The sequence below is a fragment of the Chlorocebus sabaeus genome, chromosome 7 (assembly GCF_047675955.1).
Source record: "Chlorocebus sabaeus isolate Y175 chromosome 7, mChlSab1.0.hap1, whole genome shotgun sequence".
NCBI lineage: Eukaryota > Metazoa > Chordata > Mammalia > Primates > Cercopithecidae > Chlorocebus > Chlorocebus sabaeus.
In genome coordinates, this window is record NC_132910.1 from 13,832,258 (window position 1) to 13,847,994 (window position 15,737).

Sequence of the window (15,737 nt, forward strand, 5' to 3'; positions counted from 1 at the left end):
GAGCGGTGGAGGTTGCAGTGAACTGAGATCGTGCCACTGCACTCCAGCCTGGGCATGAGTGAGACTCCGTCTCAAAAAAAAAAAAAAAAAGTATTAGTGAGAATTCCTCACTCTTTATAATAATCTAAGGCAATATAGACTGTCTAACCACAGAGTTTATCTTAATCCACAGACATTGAGTTTTCTACCCTTTGATACTTCCTATAGCAGAGAACTGAAAAGTTCACAAATATGACCTTTTTCACCAACATGTGCTACTTGGCATTTAAAAGTTACTTTTTAGCTGAAGACCCCTCTAAGATCTCCACAGTAGTAGCTATCTTCCTCACAGAGTTACCATGTAGGACAATTGCTGCATCCTACAGTGCTGGGTGATTAACTGGGTTCTTTCACAATCTCTTCAAATTGCAAACTACATTGTGGACCTTTGTAGTAGCTCATAAACCTGAATTGCTCTGGGTCTCTTACACTTCACACAAATAACATGAATGTTTCTGTAGAATTGTCCTTCAGTTTAGTGAGGCTACTAATGGGAATATTACTGCATATGATTCTAGAATATAAAAGGCTGACAGCTGTTGGGTGGAGTAGTAGTCAGAATATACTCAAAACGACAGTGACGACTGAGGTTGCTATGAAAAAACAAGGCAGTCATAGCATAATGAATGATGTTAGGCTCTGGAATTAAACTGCCTGGTGTGACTCTACCATGTAACCTTGGGTGAGTTAGTTTTTTCTTGTTTAACCTTACATTAGTACCTACTAGCTCACAGAACTGTAAGGGTGACGACAATACTTTCGAACAATGAATGCCTGGCTCCTGTTTAGCTACTTTAGGCATATCTCAAATGTTTAATATATTAGTTTTTTACATCAGCTTTAGAAATTGGCCTATCAATACTGATAATTGCATATAACACACAAGGAAGAACAAGCACTGGTCATACCACTTTTATTTATATTGTATCTATGTTACATTGTTTATTCAATATAGAAAAAATATGAATACATTCATAGTATTCTCTTTTAATTTGGTAATTCCACGTTGTCAAATATTGACTGTTTTAATATTGGGTGTCCTACCCAATTAAAAAAAAAAAGAGAGGAAGAATGACCTGGCAGACAGTTCTTACTGTACCATGTTATTGATATAACAGTAATATCATATATGTCTCTTTTTTTAAACACCTAATTTTGAAAAGACCGATGATTAAACTACTGCTTACTGGCTCAGGGAAATGTTTTAAAACATAGAAATTCATTCATTCTTTCCCCAAGAAAATTTTTAAGGTAAACATCTTTAAAACGCCTAAGTGATGAAGGAGAAAATTTGTATTCCTTAAAAAGGGGTCAGTGCTGAAAGAAAATCGCATAGTAGACCCCACTGCACAACAGTTCTGCACCAAAATAAAAATGGGGACCATATTAACATAATTATGCTGGAGAGAGAAAAAACCCACACTTAGAAGTCAGGTTTCTTTTAAAACTCCTTGTTACAAATAGAATCAATGATTATATCTCAAACATAATAATGGGTCAAACTCACAAATCAGTGCTACAAAATACAGTATTTTTCCATCACTTTTAGTTGTAATGTACACTATGTACAGAAAGATAATATTATCTATTTTAAACTAAATACAGATGAACAAACAGCTTGTCAAAAACCAGAATCAGGGCTTATAAATAGTGCAGAAAATGCAAACGCCAAAAAAACGATGCCTCCTATGATTGTCACTGGAAGAGAGAAAAAAAAAGTCAAATACAGCAAAATTCCTATACCTTGATACTATACAAAATGAAAAGGGAGCCGATGAGGTGGCCAATTATTCTTCCAATCTAGTAAACTAACCTTGAAAACAAATTAGAATCACTTCAACCCCTTTTAAATAGCAAGGAACAACACTTAACATGCTTGACTGTGAACAATAAGAATCAGGTTTTTCTCCAGCACTGTTTTGAGAAATGACAGGATTGTATTAAATCCAGACAGTGCTGACAAGCAACAGGAGAACTATAACTCATTTTAAAATCCAGTTATTAAAAAAAATGTTCAAGTCTTCTGACTAGCAAAGAGACAATTCTTCCATCTCCAGACCTAGTTTAACTAGCTTCACAGGACATATTCAGCAGAATCAGTATATGGTCTGAACATATGATTCCAGTCTTGTAAGGCACATTTTTAGAGCCAAAAACTTCTCATACTTCCAAATGGCAATTGTTTTACTAAGATAGTATGTTAACAAGAAGCTACTATGAATTCAATAAAAATGACTTTGTATTTTGCTAACTTCTACACAGGTGAAAAGAGTCCATATTTGCAATACCAAGAGTAACACCTCTAAGAGATGGTAGGTAGGTAATTACAAAAACCAAGTATGCTTCAGCAGCAGAAATTTAAATAAAGCTAACACCCTTTAATCTCTCTGTGATTCTAAAATGTTATCTGATTTGTAATTTTCAAGACTTACCAGTTCTGACAGAGATTTTCTGTGCTATCATTCTTCCTCCAATTACTGCCAATCCCGTGCACAGGCAGTGCCCCACAGTTCCACCCACAGCTACACCATAGGGGTCCTGGAAGCAAGCGTCACAGCATTAATTCAAAACCAAGCATTAATTCATAAGAACCATAACAATTCAGAAGCACTAAAAATGGTGGCCAACAATTAAAAAGCATAATAGTTATAAAAATGCAGGTGTATAATAAATTTATGAAAGGTGTAATGGCTGCTTGAAGGAATATGTACCAGTTATACTTAAGACTAGACCTAAAAATTGAAATAACCCAAATCAATTTGTAAAGTCAAAAAAATCCTGATGAAATAAAGCTAATCAAACCATTTAGCAGTTATTAAACTTCCTTCACACGCAATACGTAGCACTGCTATGACAAGTGCTAGGGAGGATTTTAAGCTAGACGGTTGTTCCCTCAGGTACTGCTTGGTATTATGAGAAACTCAAGTCAATCTTTCGCAGAATAGTATGCCTCTGCTTCTTGGGAACAGAAACCCTGCCTCAGTGCCAGGAACCAAGGATTTATCCAGTGAACACATGCTACCAGAGCAAAGCAGGCACTCAGATTCGGAGGAGAGGAGTATTTAGTGAAAGTTTCCCAGAAGATAGCCCTGAAGAATGAGCAGGGGGTGGTGAGAATGTGATTTTGTTTTGTGGGAGAAGGAACATGCTAAGTAGAAAGCAAAGGCCAGCAGTACCAGACAACCAGCTGCAGAGCCCTTCAGCATTTCACAAAAGGGTAGCTGGAAGCCCAGGTCAGGGAGGACCCTACCATCTTGGAGTTTAAACTGTGTCCTAAGACACTTACTGGTTTTTAGCTGGAAAGTAACAAAACAGATTTATGCTTTAAAAGTCCACTAGGCCAGGTGCAGTGGCTCATGCCTGTAATCCCAACACTTTGGGAGGCTGAAGCAGGAGGACTGCTTGAGCCTGGCAGTTTGAGACTAGCCTAGGCAACATAGTGAGACCTCTCATCTCTACAAAAAAATAAAAACTTAGCCAGGCATCCTAGCAACCACAAGTGGTCCCAGCCGCTCGGGAGGATGAGGTGGGAGGATCACTTGAGCCCAGGAGGTTGTGTCTGCAGTGAGCTGTGATTGTTCTCCATCCTGGGCAATAGAGTAAGACCCTATCTCAAAAATTTTTTAAAGTCTAGTGAAGAGAAAGAACCGGAGGGGAACAAGACCGAAGGAAGGGTGATCCACTGCAATGCTACAGCAACAGCCCTGGAAAGAAAGAGCACTGCCCCAGATCAGGGTAGATGACTGTAGGCAAAAAGCAGGTGAATTTGAGAGAAATTAAGAAGGCAAAATTAATATACATCCATGATAAATGAATGATAGGCTTTATGGAAAAATATCAGAGCCAAGCACAGTAGAGCCAGCCACTCAGGAGGCTAAGGCAGAAGGATCACTTGAGGCCAGGAGTTCGAGACTAGCCTGAGCAATACAGCGAGATCCTGTCTCTTAAAAATAAAATAATGGTGCAGTGGTTCATGCATGTAGTTCCAGCTATTAAGGAAGCTGAGGTGAAAGGATCACTTGAGCCTCAGTTTGAAGCTACAGCGAGTTATGATCACACTACTGTGCTACAAATTCCATCCTGGGTGACAAAGCAAGACTCCATCTCTTATTAAAAAAAGAAAAATTGGTTGGATGCAGTGGCTCATGCCTGTAATGCCAGCACTTCGGGAGGCCGAGGAGGGCGGATCACAAGGTCAGGAGATCAAAACACGGTGAAACTCCATCTCTACTAAAAATACAAAAAATTAGCCAGGTGTGGTGGCAGGCACCTGCAGTTCCAGCTACTGGGGAGGCTAAGGCAGTAGAATCGCTTGAATCTGGGAGGTGGAGACTGCAGTGAGCCGAGATCACACCACTGCACCATCTTAAAAAAAAAAAAAAAAAAAATCAAGCATGACACCCAAGTTTCTCTCCCACAATTCTTTGGATGAACTATGGTAAGACCAATGCGATTTTTAAAGTTAAGAGTCAGCTGAATCATGGTGGGTGGATGGTTCACACATGTAATCTCACCACTCTGGGAGGCTAAGGCAGGCAGATCACCTGAGGTTGCGAGTTTGAGACCAGCCTGGCCAATATGGTAAAACCTCATCTTTACTAAAAATATAAAAACTAGCCAAGCTTGGTGGCACATGCCTCTAAGCCCAGCTACTCGGAGGCTGAGGCATTAGAATCGCTTGAATCCAGGAAGCAGAGGTTGCAGCAAGCCAAGATTGCACCACTGCACTCCAGCCTAGGTGACAGAACAAGACTCTCAAAAAAAAAAAGAGTCAATAACCCTGGTATAGAGAAAGCAGAAACAGCAGAATGTTGATGACATAATCATGAGGGACAAAGGCAGCATTCAAGGAAGGATAAAGAAGGGTCCACTAGAGAAAGCAAGTGAGGTGGCCAGGCAATTACCTCCTGTGAGGACCAATGGAGGCACCATCGAAGGCCATGGGGAGCTCAAAGCACAACAGTGTTCCTGGTGAGGTCAGAAACTGGGTTTCCATGGGCTAAGTATGCAAGGAGAGCAGAGCCAAGGCTTATTCCCATCACAGCCAAGCCCTCTGACACAAGTGGGATTTGAGATGTAGAATTGAGGAAAGGGGCTTTCTCTTTTTAAAGGATGAGAAAAAATTGGTACACACGAACAATGTTCACAAAACGGCTGAGAGAAAGCCAAAATTTAAGCATATTATAAGGGTGGAAATTCAGAATACAGGAGGGTAGAAGGGCTGCCACTGTGATGGGTGGGAATGAAGAAAGGGAACTGCTGCTGTTCTGAAGGAGAAGGGAAAGCCCGCTGCTGGGCAGTGTGTGTGCAGAGACAGGAAACTGGCTGAAGCATCCACTGTGAAGAATAGAAGAGTGGGAGTACATTTCCCAAATTCTACTTGTTTATTATAAACTGCTATCCATGAAGATGGTTCTATCTGAAAGTAATATTTAGGCCAGGCGTAATCTCAGCACTTTGGGAGGCCAAGGTGGGCAGATTGCTTGAGCTCAGGAGTTCAAGACCAGCCTGGGCAACATGGCAAAACCCCATCTCTACAAAAAATACAAAATTAGCCAGCCGTGGTGGCGGGAATCTGTAGTCCCAGACTTGGGATGCTGAGGTGGGAGAATGGCTTGAGCCCAGGAGGTGGAGGTTGAGGTGAGCTGAGATTGTGCCACTGTACTCCAGCCTGGTTAACAGAGCCAGATCCTGTCTCAAAAAAAAAAAAGAAATAAAATGATATTTAAAAATGCACTAGATTAAGTAAAATAAACTAGTAGTAAACTAGTTCCTTTAATATAGGATTTTTCAGTCTTTATTTGTATACTAAGTCATCCTTTCCTTTTTTTTTTTTTGAGACGGAATCTAGCTCTCACCCAGAGTGGAGTGTAGTGACACAACCTCGGCTTACCGGGGTTCGAGCGATTCTCCTGCCTCAGCCTCCTGAGTAGCTGAGACTACAGGCAAGTGCCACCACACCCACCTAATTTTTGTATTTTTAGTAGACACGGAGTTTCTCCATGTTGGCCAGGCTGGTCTCAAACTCCTGACCTCAGGCGATCTGCCTGCCTTGGCCTCCCAAAGTGCTGGGATTAAACACGTGAGCCACCACACCCGGCCTGAGTCTTAAAAAACAAAACACCAGGGATATACTATTTGCCAAATTTGACTCTGAATTTCTTCCTTCCCCCTCACCCTTTTTTGGCCTAGAACCAATTCACATCTCAAAAGACACTAGGATTATGTGAAATCCAATTTGGGAACATTAAATCATGTTGGAAGCAAAGATAAAACTGCATACTAAAATGGCCTGAACAACTGCATGGTTCATAAGAAAAATTACCAACAAAAATAGGAATACTAAGGGAACAGAAAAAGACACAACATTCCTGCCATTTAAGAGCTCATTATATATCCCCACAGTGCAGTTAGTATGGAAGTGTGGCTAACACTGAATGTGCCACGTGTGGGACCGTGCTAGATACGCTGCGTGTGTTATTTCATCTGCAAAATGATCCACAAAGCAGGTAATCCCCATTTTTGGATGAGGAAATGCAGGGAAGTGTAGTAACATGATTATACAGCAAGAGACTCAGACCCAGTCAGCACGTGCCATACTGCTAGAATGGACCAGGGTGTCTCGTAGGTAGGGAGCCTCGAGCCTTTCACACATTACTCTATGGCATACAGTCTATGCCACAGACTGTATGCCATAGAGCAGACAGAAAAACGCAGTGATTCTGCTGTCAGGATAACTCACCCTGGTAGAACCACTACCACTTCAACAATATAGTTACTTACTTTTGAGTCCCAACTCTGGCAATCTGAAAGCCAATAAAAGGCTAGAAATCAAGAATAATATAGGGTAAAGCCATTATATATATACATACACACACACACACACACGCACACACGCACATATATATATTTTTTTTTATTTAAGATAGTGTCTCACTCTGTCACCTAGGCTAGAGAACAGTGGCACAATCTCGGCTCACTGCAACCTCTGCCTCCTGGGTTCAAGTGATTCTCCTGTCTCAGCCTCCCTAGTAGCTAGGATTACAGGCACCTGCCACCACGCCCAGCTAATTAAAGTGATATTTTTTAAAGAAAGTTTGTTTTACGGAAATCCAGTGAAAATCAGAGTTCCATTTTTTTTCCTCAAACTACAGCATTTTTGAGGCTTCTCTGACAAAACAGCCTTTCCCATCTATCTTAGTCCTGGTCTTCAACTGTCTTATATTTTAAACCACAGTCTATAATTAAAGAACTTGTTCTTTTACAGTAGACAGTTCCAAGGAATTAGAAACAATTTTAATCTTATAAAAAGAATTTGATATAAACACAGATAAGAAATAATATTAGTTAAGATCAAAAAGAGGTTGAAAAGCAGTAGCAGTATTCCATTCCACAACCATCTGCACAGGAAATCTTAATAAAACCGTCTGAACAATGACAGGCACCTCATACAAAACCTCGCTATTCCTCAAAAGAAAAATTAAATAGAAAAATCAATGGGCATGTTTTAAGTAAGTGGCATTGAACAACTGTGAAGAAGGCCACAGCCAGCCAGCTTACTCCCTCACACAAGTCACTCGATCTCTCTGGGTGTCAGGTTCTTCATCTGAAGAGTAAAAGCTACAACAAGATGAGCTGAGGCCATTAGCTTCCCACTCCAGGACTTAGGATTCTTGGGCTAAGACCTAACAGAAAGTTCCTACACAGAAACAAACAAGTCACCTAGGCCAGAGCAGTGGCTCACGCCTATAATCCCAAAAGGATTATTTGAGAGGCTGAGGCAGGAAGTTTCAGACCAGGGGTTCAAAACCGGCCTGGACAACATGGTGAGACCCCACCCCAACCAAAAAGTAAATAAATAAAACAAATTACGCATAATAGCAGTACTCAACAATACATAAGCACTGAAATAAAAACAATGTTTTTATTTCCTTAAGTGTTTTTTGTTCTTTTTATGTGTCATTTATTTAATTTCTTGAGATAGAGTCTCGCTCTGCTGCCCAGGCTAGAGTGCAGTGGCGCAATCTAGGCTCACTGGAACCTGTTTCCCCGGTTCAAGTAATTCTCCTGCCTCAACCTCCTGAGTAGCTAAGATTACAGGCATTTCTAGTATTTCTACATGTATTTCTAGTAGTAGGGGTTTCTCCATGCTGGCCAGGCTGGTCTCAAACTCCTGATCGCAGGTGATCCGCCCACCTTGGCCTCCCAAAGTGCTGAGATTATAGGCCTAAGGGACCGCGCCCAGCCTTCTTTTTATATTTTAAAAGTAAACCTCCTTTTAAAATTTTTCCATGTCACTAAAATGATGTTGAAGAGTGAATATTCTAAGAGCTACACAGAGATTTGTAAACAGTTGAACCAATTTTCTGCTGGATTATTAGGCTGCTTCTAAATTTCTACTAAGTTACAATAATTATAAGTAGTCTGTGCAACACTCAATTTCTTTAGTGTAACAGATAAACCAAAAGCTATACACTTTATTAAACACCAAAATGGCCTTCAATAATATTATACCGATTCATATTCTCAACAACTATAAAAAAGAAAGTTCTATGATAAGAAAGAAAACCAAGCTAAGATGACTAGTATCACAGTATCATTTTGGCAAAACCAAAGGGAAGAGGATGAGTAAAAACAGTCCAACTAAGCTTGGTTACAAGAATATCACCTGCAGGTAGCAGGAACTGGGAGAAGGCCAATTTTAGAGACTGGCAGAATTATCAGATGTTAAACAGTCTTGCATATGAAGGAATGCTGTGGCCCACTTGAGTGTGTCCAGTGTTTTCTGGAACAAAGTAGTATTAATTGCATTTCGTTTTAAACAGTCTCCTCTCAAATATCACTCACCTCTCTAGCTGCCAATACAATTGTAGTTAGTTGAGAGCGATCACCCCATTCTGCTAAGAATGTTAACGTAAGAGCTTGAACAAAAATGGGTGAAATAAAATGCAACCACTTTTTCTGAGGTACTGTTATGCTTGTACCCGTTTCGACATCTCCTGGTCCATTTAAAAGTTTGGTTCGTTGGAACTAAAATAAATAATAAACAAATGAAAGTAAGCACAGGAAGCAAATAAAATAGCACACAAATCACTTAATTTTTCTTTTATAAGTGTTTAAATTCTATGAGATATGCTCCAAAAAAACTACAATTATGTGACCCCCAAACCTCCCCTCTGAAGCACTGGTCTCACACAGCAACAAATGCTATAGTCTCAATTCTTCCGTTTCTCCTCAGCTGAACAAACCAAACAGGATTTACTGATCATTTACTATCCTAGACACTATGGGAGAAACATGTAAAATTATAAAATACAGTTCCTGCTTTTCAGGAGCTTATAATCAACCTAATTAAGGAAACTGATTACCTGTGCTCAGGATTCATCTCTCAGCTTCCTTTCCCTACTACATTCACACCAACCCCAAGTCAGATCACAGAAAGGTATAAGAACAGAACTAAGCAAAAGATGTTATTTTGGTGTAGCCCACGTATATCACACAGATGGGGCCACTGAGAAACCTCTGGAGTGTTTATTCCTAGTTGAGTGCCTTTCTGGTCCAGATCAATGGTGCCATGGCTTACTTCTTCATCTTTCTTCTTTAATTCAGCTTGAACTTCTTCCAGTTCCTCCTGACCCTCATCAGGGCTCATCTTTAAGCCTTCCCGAAGCATTCTAATGCCAAAAATGGCAAATAATACAGTTGAAACATAGTATGTATAGACCCTGGGGATGACTGTAGTGGCATAGCCAAACAAAACTGGAAAAAATACAACAGTATGTTTGTTAATGAGTGTGTATCACGACCGACTAAAGGAACAGTTAACTTCAGAAATAAAAATTTATCACTGTTGAAAGAAAAATGGTTCACATTAGAAGCTAATCTAGCATGTAATAAACTCAAGTAGTTCCAGTTCTTTCCCTCCACCAATAATAAACCCTCAGATCTAGCCCAGGCCTAACACAGCTTATTCAGAAGCCAATGGTACAGCCGAAGATGGCACATCTTTCAGAAAGATGTTAAATAAGATACTGAACTCCTTTCCAGGCATGTTCAGCCACAGGCTGGCTTGCCCTTACGTTGTGCAAGGCACAGTACCTGGGGTAGAGATTAGCTCAGAGGCCCTCTCAAGAGTTGAGATTTTATAACCTGGAAGCCACACCACTTTCATAGTGGTATTTCTTCATCACAAATCTTTAAATTACAAACTTCTAGTGAAGCATCATGACAAGATTCTCACATAGCAAGATTCAAACTCTGCTCCTTTGTAACTATTTAAAATAAGTACATTTTATGAAAAAAAAAAAACCTAAAAATTCTTATAACATATATTAAAATAATATTACAACAGGCTCAAACATTCAGTTCCACTCTTTCCCACTGATAAGACATCTGTGTAAGTTATATAAAAAATGATGCTTGGAACTATATCAAGAACTCAAATCCTAACGGTGAAACACAACTACATCAGTAATACTAATTCAGTAAACTTAAAAATTTGGCTGGGCAAAGTGGCATAATCCCAGCACTCTGGGAGGCCACGGCGGAAGGACTGCTTGAGCCTAGAAGTTCCAGACCAGCCTGGGAAACACAGTGAAACCCTGTCTCATAAACAAACAAAAACAACTACATAAGGAATAGAGGATACGACCATACATATAATATATACAATTACTCTGGCCAGGCACGGTGGCTCATGCCTGTAATCCCAGCACTTTGGAAGACTGAGTCGGGCGGATTACTTGAGCCCAGGAACTTAAGACCACTGGTCAACATGGTGAAATCCTGTCTCCACAAAAAAAATACAAAAATTAGCCTGATGGGGTGGCACACACCTGTGGTTCCAACCTACTTGAGGGGCTGAGGTAGAAGGATCACTCGAGCCCAGGTCAAAGCTGCAGTGAGCTGTAATCATGCCACTGCATCCCAGCTTGGGCAACAGAGTGAGACCCCATCTCAAAAAAGAAAGAAAGAAAAATACAATTACTCTTTAATTCACTAGCTTTTTTTATAAAATGGGTGCAACACTTATAAACCTGCCTGAAAATTAAATGTATAACCTGTATGTAAATTCCCTACATTACAAAACTTAAAAGATCTTAAAATCATGGTTAGAAATGTAGCAAACCTATGTCTGCATGCATATCTGTATTTAAATTATTGTGTGTGTGTGTATGTATGGATGTGTATTTGTATATATGTAAGTGTACACACAGGATACAAGCACATATTTTCTAGCTCTGTCCGCTGAAAAGACAAGAGGCAATTTGTAACAATGAGCTCAGTAACCTTGCACCGAGATCTTGGGTTCTAATAACATTCTCCCCTAAAAAGCTCCTCAAAGCTCCTCTGAGAAATGGCCAGTTCCAGGACTGGGCAGAGCAGGAGCATGATGAACCTGGAATATCTTGTTGTACTAGAAAGTGAGGAGCAAAAATAAATGGAAGCATGCCACAAAGACACAGGACACAGTTTGAAAAGGCTCCCACTGGCCTAACCTGGGATAATTTAATCAGCAAAATAGTTAAATAATTAATTATAAACCACTGAAAAAAGGAATCCATGAGTTTGTACTAATAGTAAAAAGACAAATGGGAAAGGAAGGAGAGCTCTCGCTGGCAGTAGAATGTCAAGGCTTACTGGTGAATATGCAAGTACTAGAATTAAAAGTCGTCATTTTGCAAACATCAAGGAAAGATTTAATTATGCAAGAATCATCAACTGATGCAAAATCTTTGGAGAAATTTTGATGAGGAAGAGGGTGTTTGTACTGCCTTTAAGTATATCCCTACAGATTAGATATTAGTTACAAGGGAAGACAAAGACAACACAGAAAAGAAATCCTGACTGGGTCACCAAAATTCATGTCACCAATGAGGGATAAATGGACACCATGTGCTTCCAGATGAGACATTCTTGGAGAGACAAAGTATCACCTATGCAGTTTTCTAGTCAGGAATGCCTACCTCAATCTAACCATGAAGAAACATCAAACAAGAAATGGGGAACAGTCCATTCCGCCGGGGGAGGGGGGATGCACTATGTTCTCCCAAAAAAGGTGATGTCAGAAAACATTTTTTAAAAAGGCGATGGACATATTTCAGATTAAAAGACTAAAAAAAATAAATAAATAACTAAATGCAATACCTGACCTAGACCGAAGGGAAAAACACTGATATAAAGGACATTATTGAGGGGTTGGGGGCAAGGGGAGGGAGAGCATTAGGACCAATACCTAATGCACGCAGGGCTTAAAACCTAGATGACAGGTTGATGAGTGCAACAAATCACCATGGTACATGTATACCTAACGTAACAAACCTGCATGTTCTGCACATGTATCCCAGAACTTAAAGTATTAAAAAAAAAAAGTGGTTAAATCTATAAAACTAAAGCTGTGAAAGAGAAGGAAGATGTAGAAATAAAGACATATGACTTAACAGTTGAGACAAAATAATAATAAAAAGACTGTTACATCCACTTAAATTACATAAAACTGCTGTCACAAGTAAAATATTTAATAAATTTTATGTTCTTTTTCTTTTTTTTTTGAGATGAAGTCTCGCTCTGTCACCCAGGCTGGAGTGCAGTGGCGCGATCTCGGCTCACTACAAGCTCCGCCTCCCAGGTGCACACCATTCTCCTGCCTCACCCTCCCGAGTAGCAGGAACTACAGGTGCCCACCACCAAGCCTGGCTATTTTTTTGTACTTTTTTAGTAGAAATGGGGTTTCACTGTGTTAGCCAGGATGGTCTCGATCTCTTGACCTCGTGATCCGCCCGCCTCGGCCTCCCAAAGTGCTGGGATTACAGGCGTGAGCCACCGCGCCCGGCCTATGTCCTTTCAAAAAACAAAAAAAGAAAGGACATTGGGTCATCCAAAATTAAAATATTGATGACAGATTCAAGTACTGTATCAATACATAAATATATTAAACGTTGTGTGTATGAGTGTGCATTACATAGCTCATAATGTATGTATATGTACACACTATAGACAGGTATTTAAACCATGAGTATATATACACATTTATAATTTTATTTAGATAGAGTACAAATGCTAAAACAAATGGGATAAAATGTTAACAGGTGAATCTAGGCAAAAGATATATAAGTGTTCTTTGTACTATTTTATTTTTGCTGCTTTGTAAACTTAAAATTATTTCTATAAAATGTTTAAAAATTGTAAAATGATGGGCCAGGGGCCAGGCGCAGTAGCTCATGCCTATAATCCCAGCACTTTGGGAGGCCAAGGCGGGTGATCACTTGAGGTCAGGAGTTTGAGACCAGCCTGGCCAACATGAGAAACTCCATCTCTACCAAAACATACAGCAAGTAGCTAGGCGTGATGGCACGTGCCTGCAGTCTCAGCTACTTGGGAGGCTGAGGCACGAAAACTGCCTGAGCCCGGGAGGCGGAGGCTGCAGTGAGCCGGGATCATGCCACTGCACTCCAGCCTGGGTGATAGAGTGAGAATCTGTCTCAAAATAAATAAAAAGATAAATAAATAAAAATTTAAAAAATAAATACAAGGTAAAAGGATGGGCCAGGCCCACATACCTATAATATCAGTACATTGGTACTGTTGAGGTGGAAGGATAGCTTGAGCCCACGAGTTCAAGATCAGCCTGGGCAACACAGCCAGACCCTGTCTCTACAAAAAAACAAAAAATTTAGCTGGGCATAGTGACATGGTCCCAGCTACTCAGGAGGCTGACATGGAAGGATCACTTGAGCCCAGGAGCTCCAGGTTTCAGCGAGCTATGATCATGCCACTGCACTCCAGCCCTCTGATAGAGCAAGACCCTGTCTCTAAAAAAAAAAAAAAAAAAAAATACATAAATGAATAAAAAATAGCTCTATCATCTCATTAAGAGATGTATTTCCACTTTTTAAAAATGATTATTTAAATCTGTAATATATTTTCTTTGAGTACTAATAACTATACCAACTCAATTCATAGAGTTAACACTTAGAGATTTACTAGGAGAAATTTACAATATCTTTGAAAATTCAATGATATTAAATGCATATTTTTATTGCAGGTAGATATGACGGGGTGATCCATACATATATTTCTTTAGGCTCATAAAGTGAAGCAGTGGGAGTGGACAAGGAAGAAAGAAATCCGTAACTGGTTTGTCATCAATTAGTTGTAAACACTACTGCACTTGGATCAGCTCTGTAATACATTTTGAAGCAAAAACTGATAATCATTAGGGTAAAATTAAGGAAAGTTAATGAAAATATAAATTATAGGAAGAAAAAAATGTAAATTTCCAACTGTTAAAAAAGTATATTCACATTTGTTTTAAAGGAATGATGGTGATAGTGGGTATCAAATTGCTAATGGTATTTAGAGTCACTGGGTATATTTTTAAAACATCCTAAGTCTCTTTTTTTTTTTTTTGAGACGGGAGTCTCTCTGTTACCCAGGCTGGAGTGTAGTGGCACGATCTTGGCTCACTGCAACTTCTGCCTCCTGGGTTCAAGCGATTCTCCTGCCTCAGCCTCCTGAGTAGCTGGGATAACAGGCGCCCGCCACCATACCCAGCTAATTTTTGTATTTTCAGTAGAGATGGGGTTTCACCACGTTGGTCAGGCTGGTCTCGAACTCCTGACCTCGTGATCCGCCCGCCTTGGCCTCCCAAAGAGATGGGATTACAGGCGTGAGCGACTGTGCACAGCCCCAACAGTCTTACTTTACACAATATAACAGAAATTAGATCTTTACAATTCCTTAAATTTAAGATGAAAAATTATAGACACCTATGCGAGAGAGGGTACAAAGTTATTTTAGAGGATACACAAGGAAAGAATACACAAATAAAAGGTTGGAAGACCACAAATATGGTGTAAGCCAAATTCCCATAGGACTAGGTCAATGACTCAAGGACTTCATGTCACACAACACGCTTTCCCTTTAATTCAGCGAACCCATGGGGGAAAAAGTACACTCACCTGACAAGCACGTCATTAGTCCCAAGGCAAGCATTGCACCAGCCAGAACGGTCAGGCGGTTATAGCGCATTGCCATGATGGCTGCTATAAAAAATGTCTTATCACCCAATTCAGATACAATAATAACTGATATGGCAGCGACAAATGCATGGATAAATCCCAAATTAGTTTGGGTAGCAGGATCTTCTTTACTGGTATGAACTGGAGCTGCTGGTGTAAATATTTTCTGCAAAACAAAAGATCAGTTACTTCTTAAAATCATTATCTAAAATTATTTTATTTTACATGTAAATAAGATTTTTTTTTGAAAACTTTCTTGTCATGGTCATTACACTTATTTACTGTCTAATCACTCTGAAAGCCATCAGTAATGACAGTAACCTCTGACGGTGGTTGCTACAATTTAAGTATCTCTTACCTGAAATGCCTGGGACCAGAAGTATTTGGAAATTTTGGATTGTTTTAGATTTTGGAATATTTGTATCATAGTTGAGTATCCCTAATCCAGAAATCCAAAATGTTCCATTGAGCGTTTCATGTGAGTATGTCAGTGCTCAAAAAGTTTCAGATTCTGGAACACTGTGATTTTAGATTGAGGATACTAAACATGTATGATGCAGATACATATATATATATATAAATAAATTCTCCAAAACAATTTTAAGAACAGAGTACAGACCTGCTATATCCATTAATTTTTTTTTTTTTTTTTTTTTTTTTTTTGAGACAAAATCTCAC

General features: G+C 39.6%; 1 protein-coding gene across 1 annotated transcript in view; it reads right to left on the reverse strand.

Moving 5' to 3' along the window:
- Positions 1-935: 935 nt before the first annotated feature.
- The window catches only part of TMEM165 (transmembrane protein 165), a 31,363-nt gene continuing 16,561 nt past the window's right edge, over positions 936-15,737 (reverse strand). The window contains exons 2-6 of the mRNA XM_007998684.3: positions 15,000-15,225; positions 9,623-9,798; positions 8,887-9,069; positions 2,472-2,577; positions 936-1,737 (exon numbers count right to left, since the gene is read on the reverse strand). Coding sequence (XP_007996875.1) covers positions 1,661-1,737; positions 2,472-2,577; positions 8,887-9,069; positions 9,623-9,798; positions 15,000-15,225 — 768 coding nt within the window. The 3' untranslated portion in view covers positions 936-1,660. The remainder of the gene's footprint in view (positions 1,738-2,471; positions 2,578-8,886; positions 9,070-9,622; positions 9,799-14,999; positions 15,226-15,737) is intronic.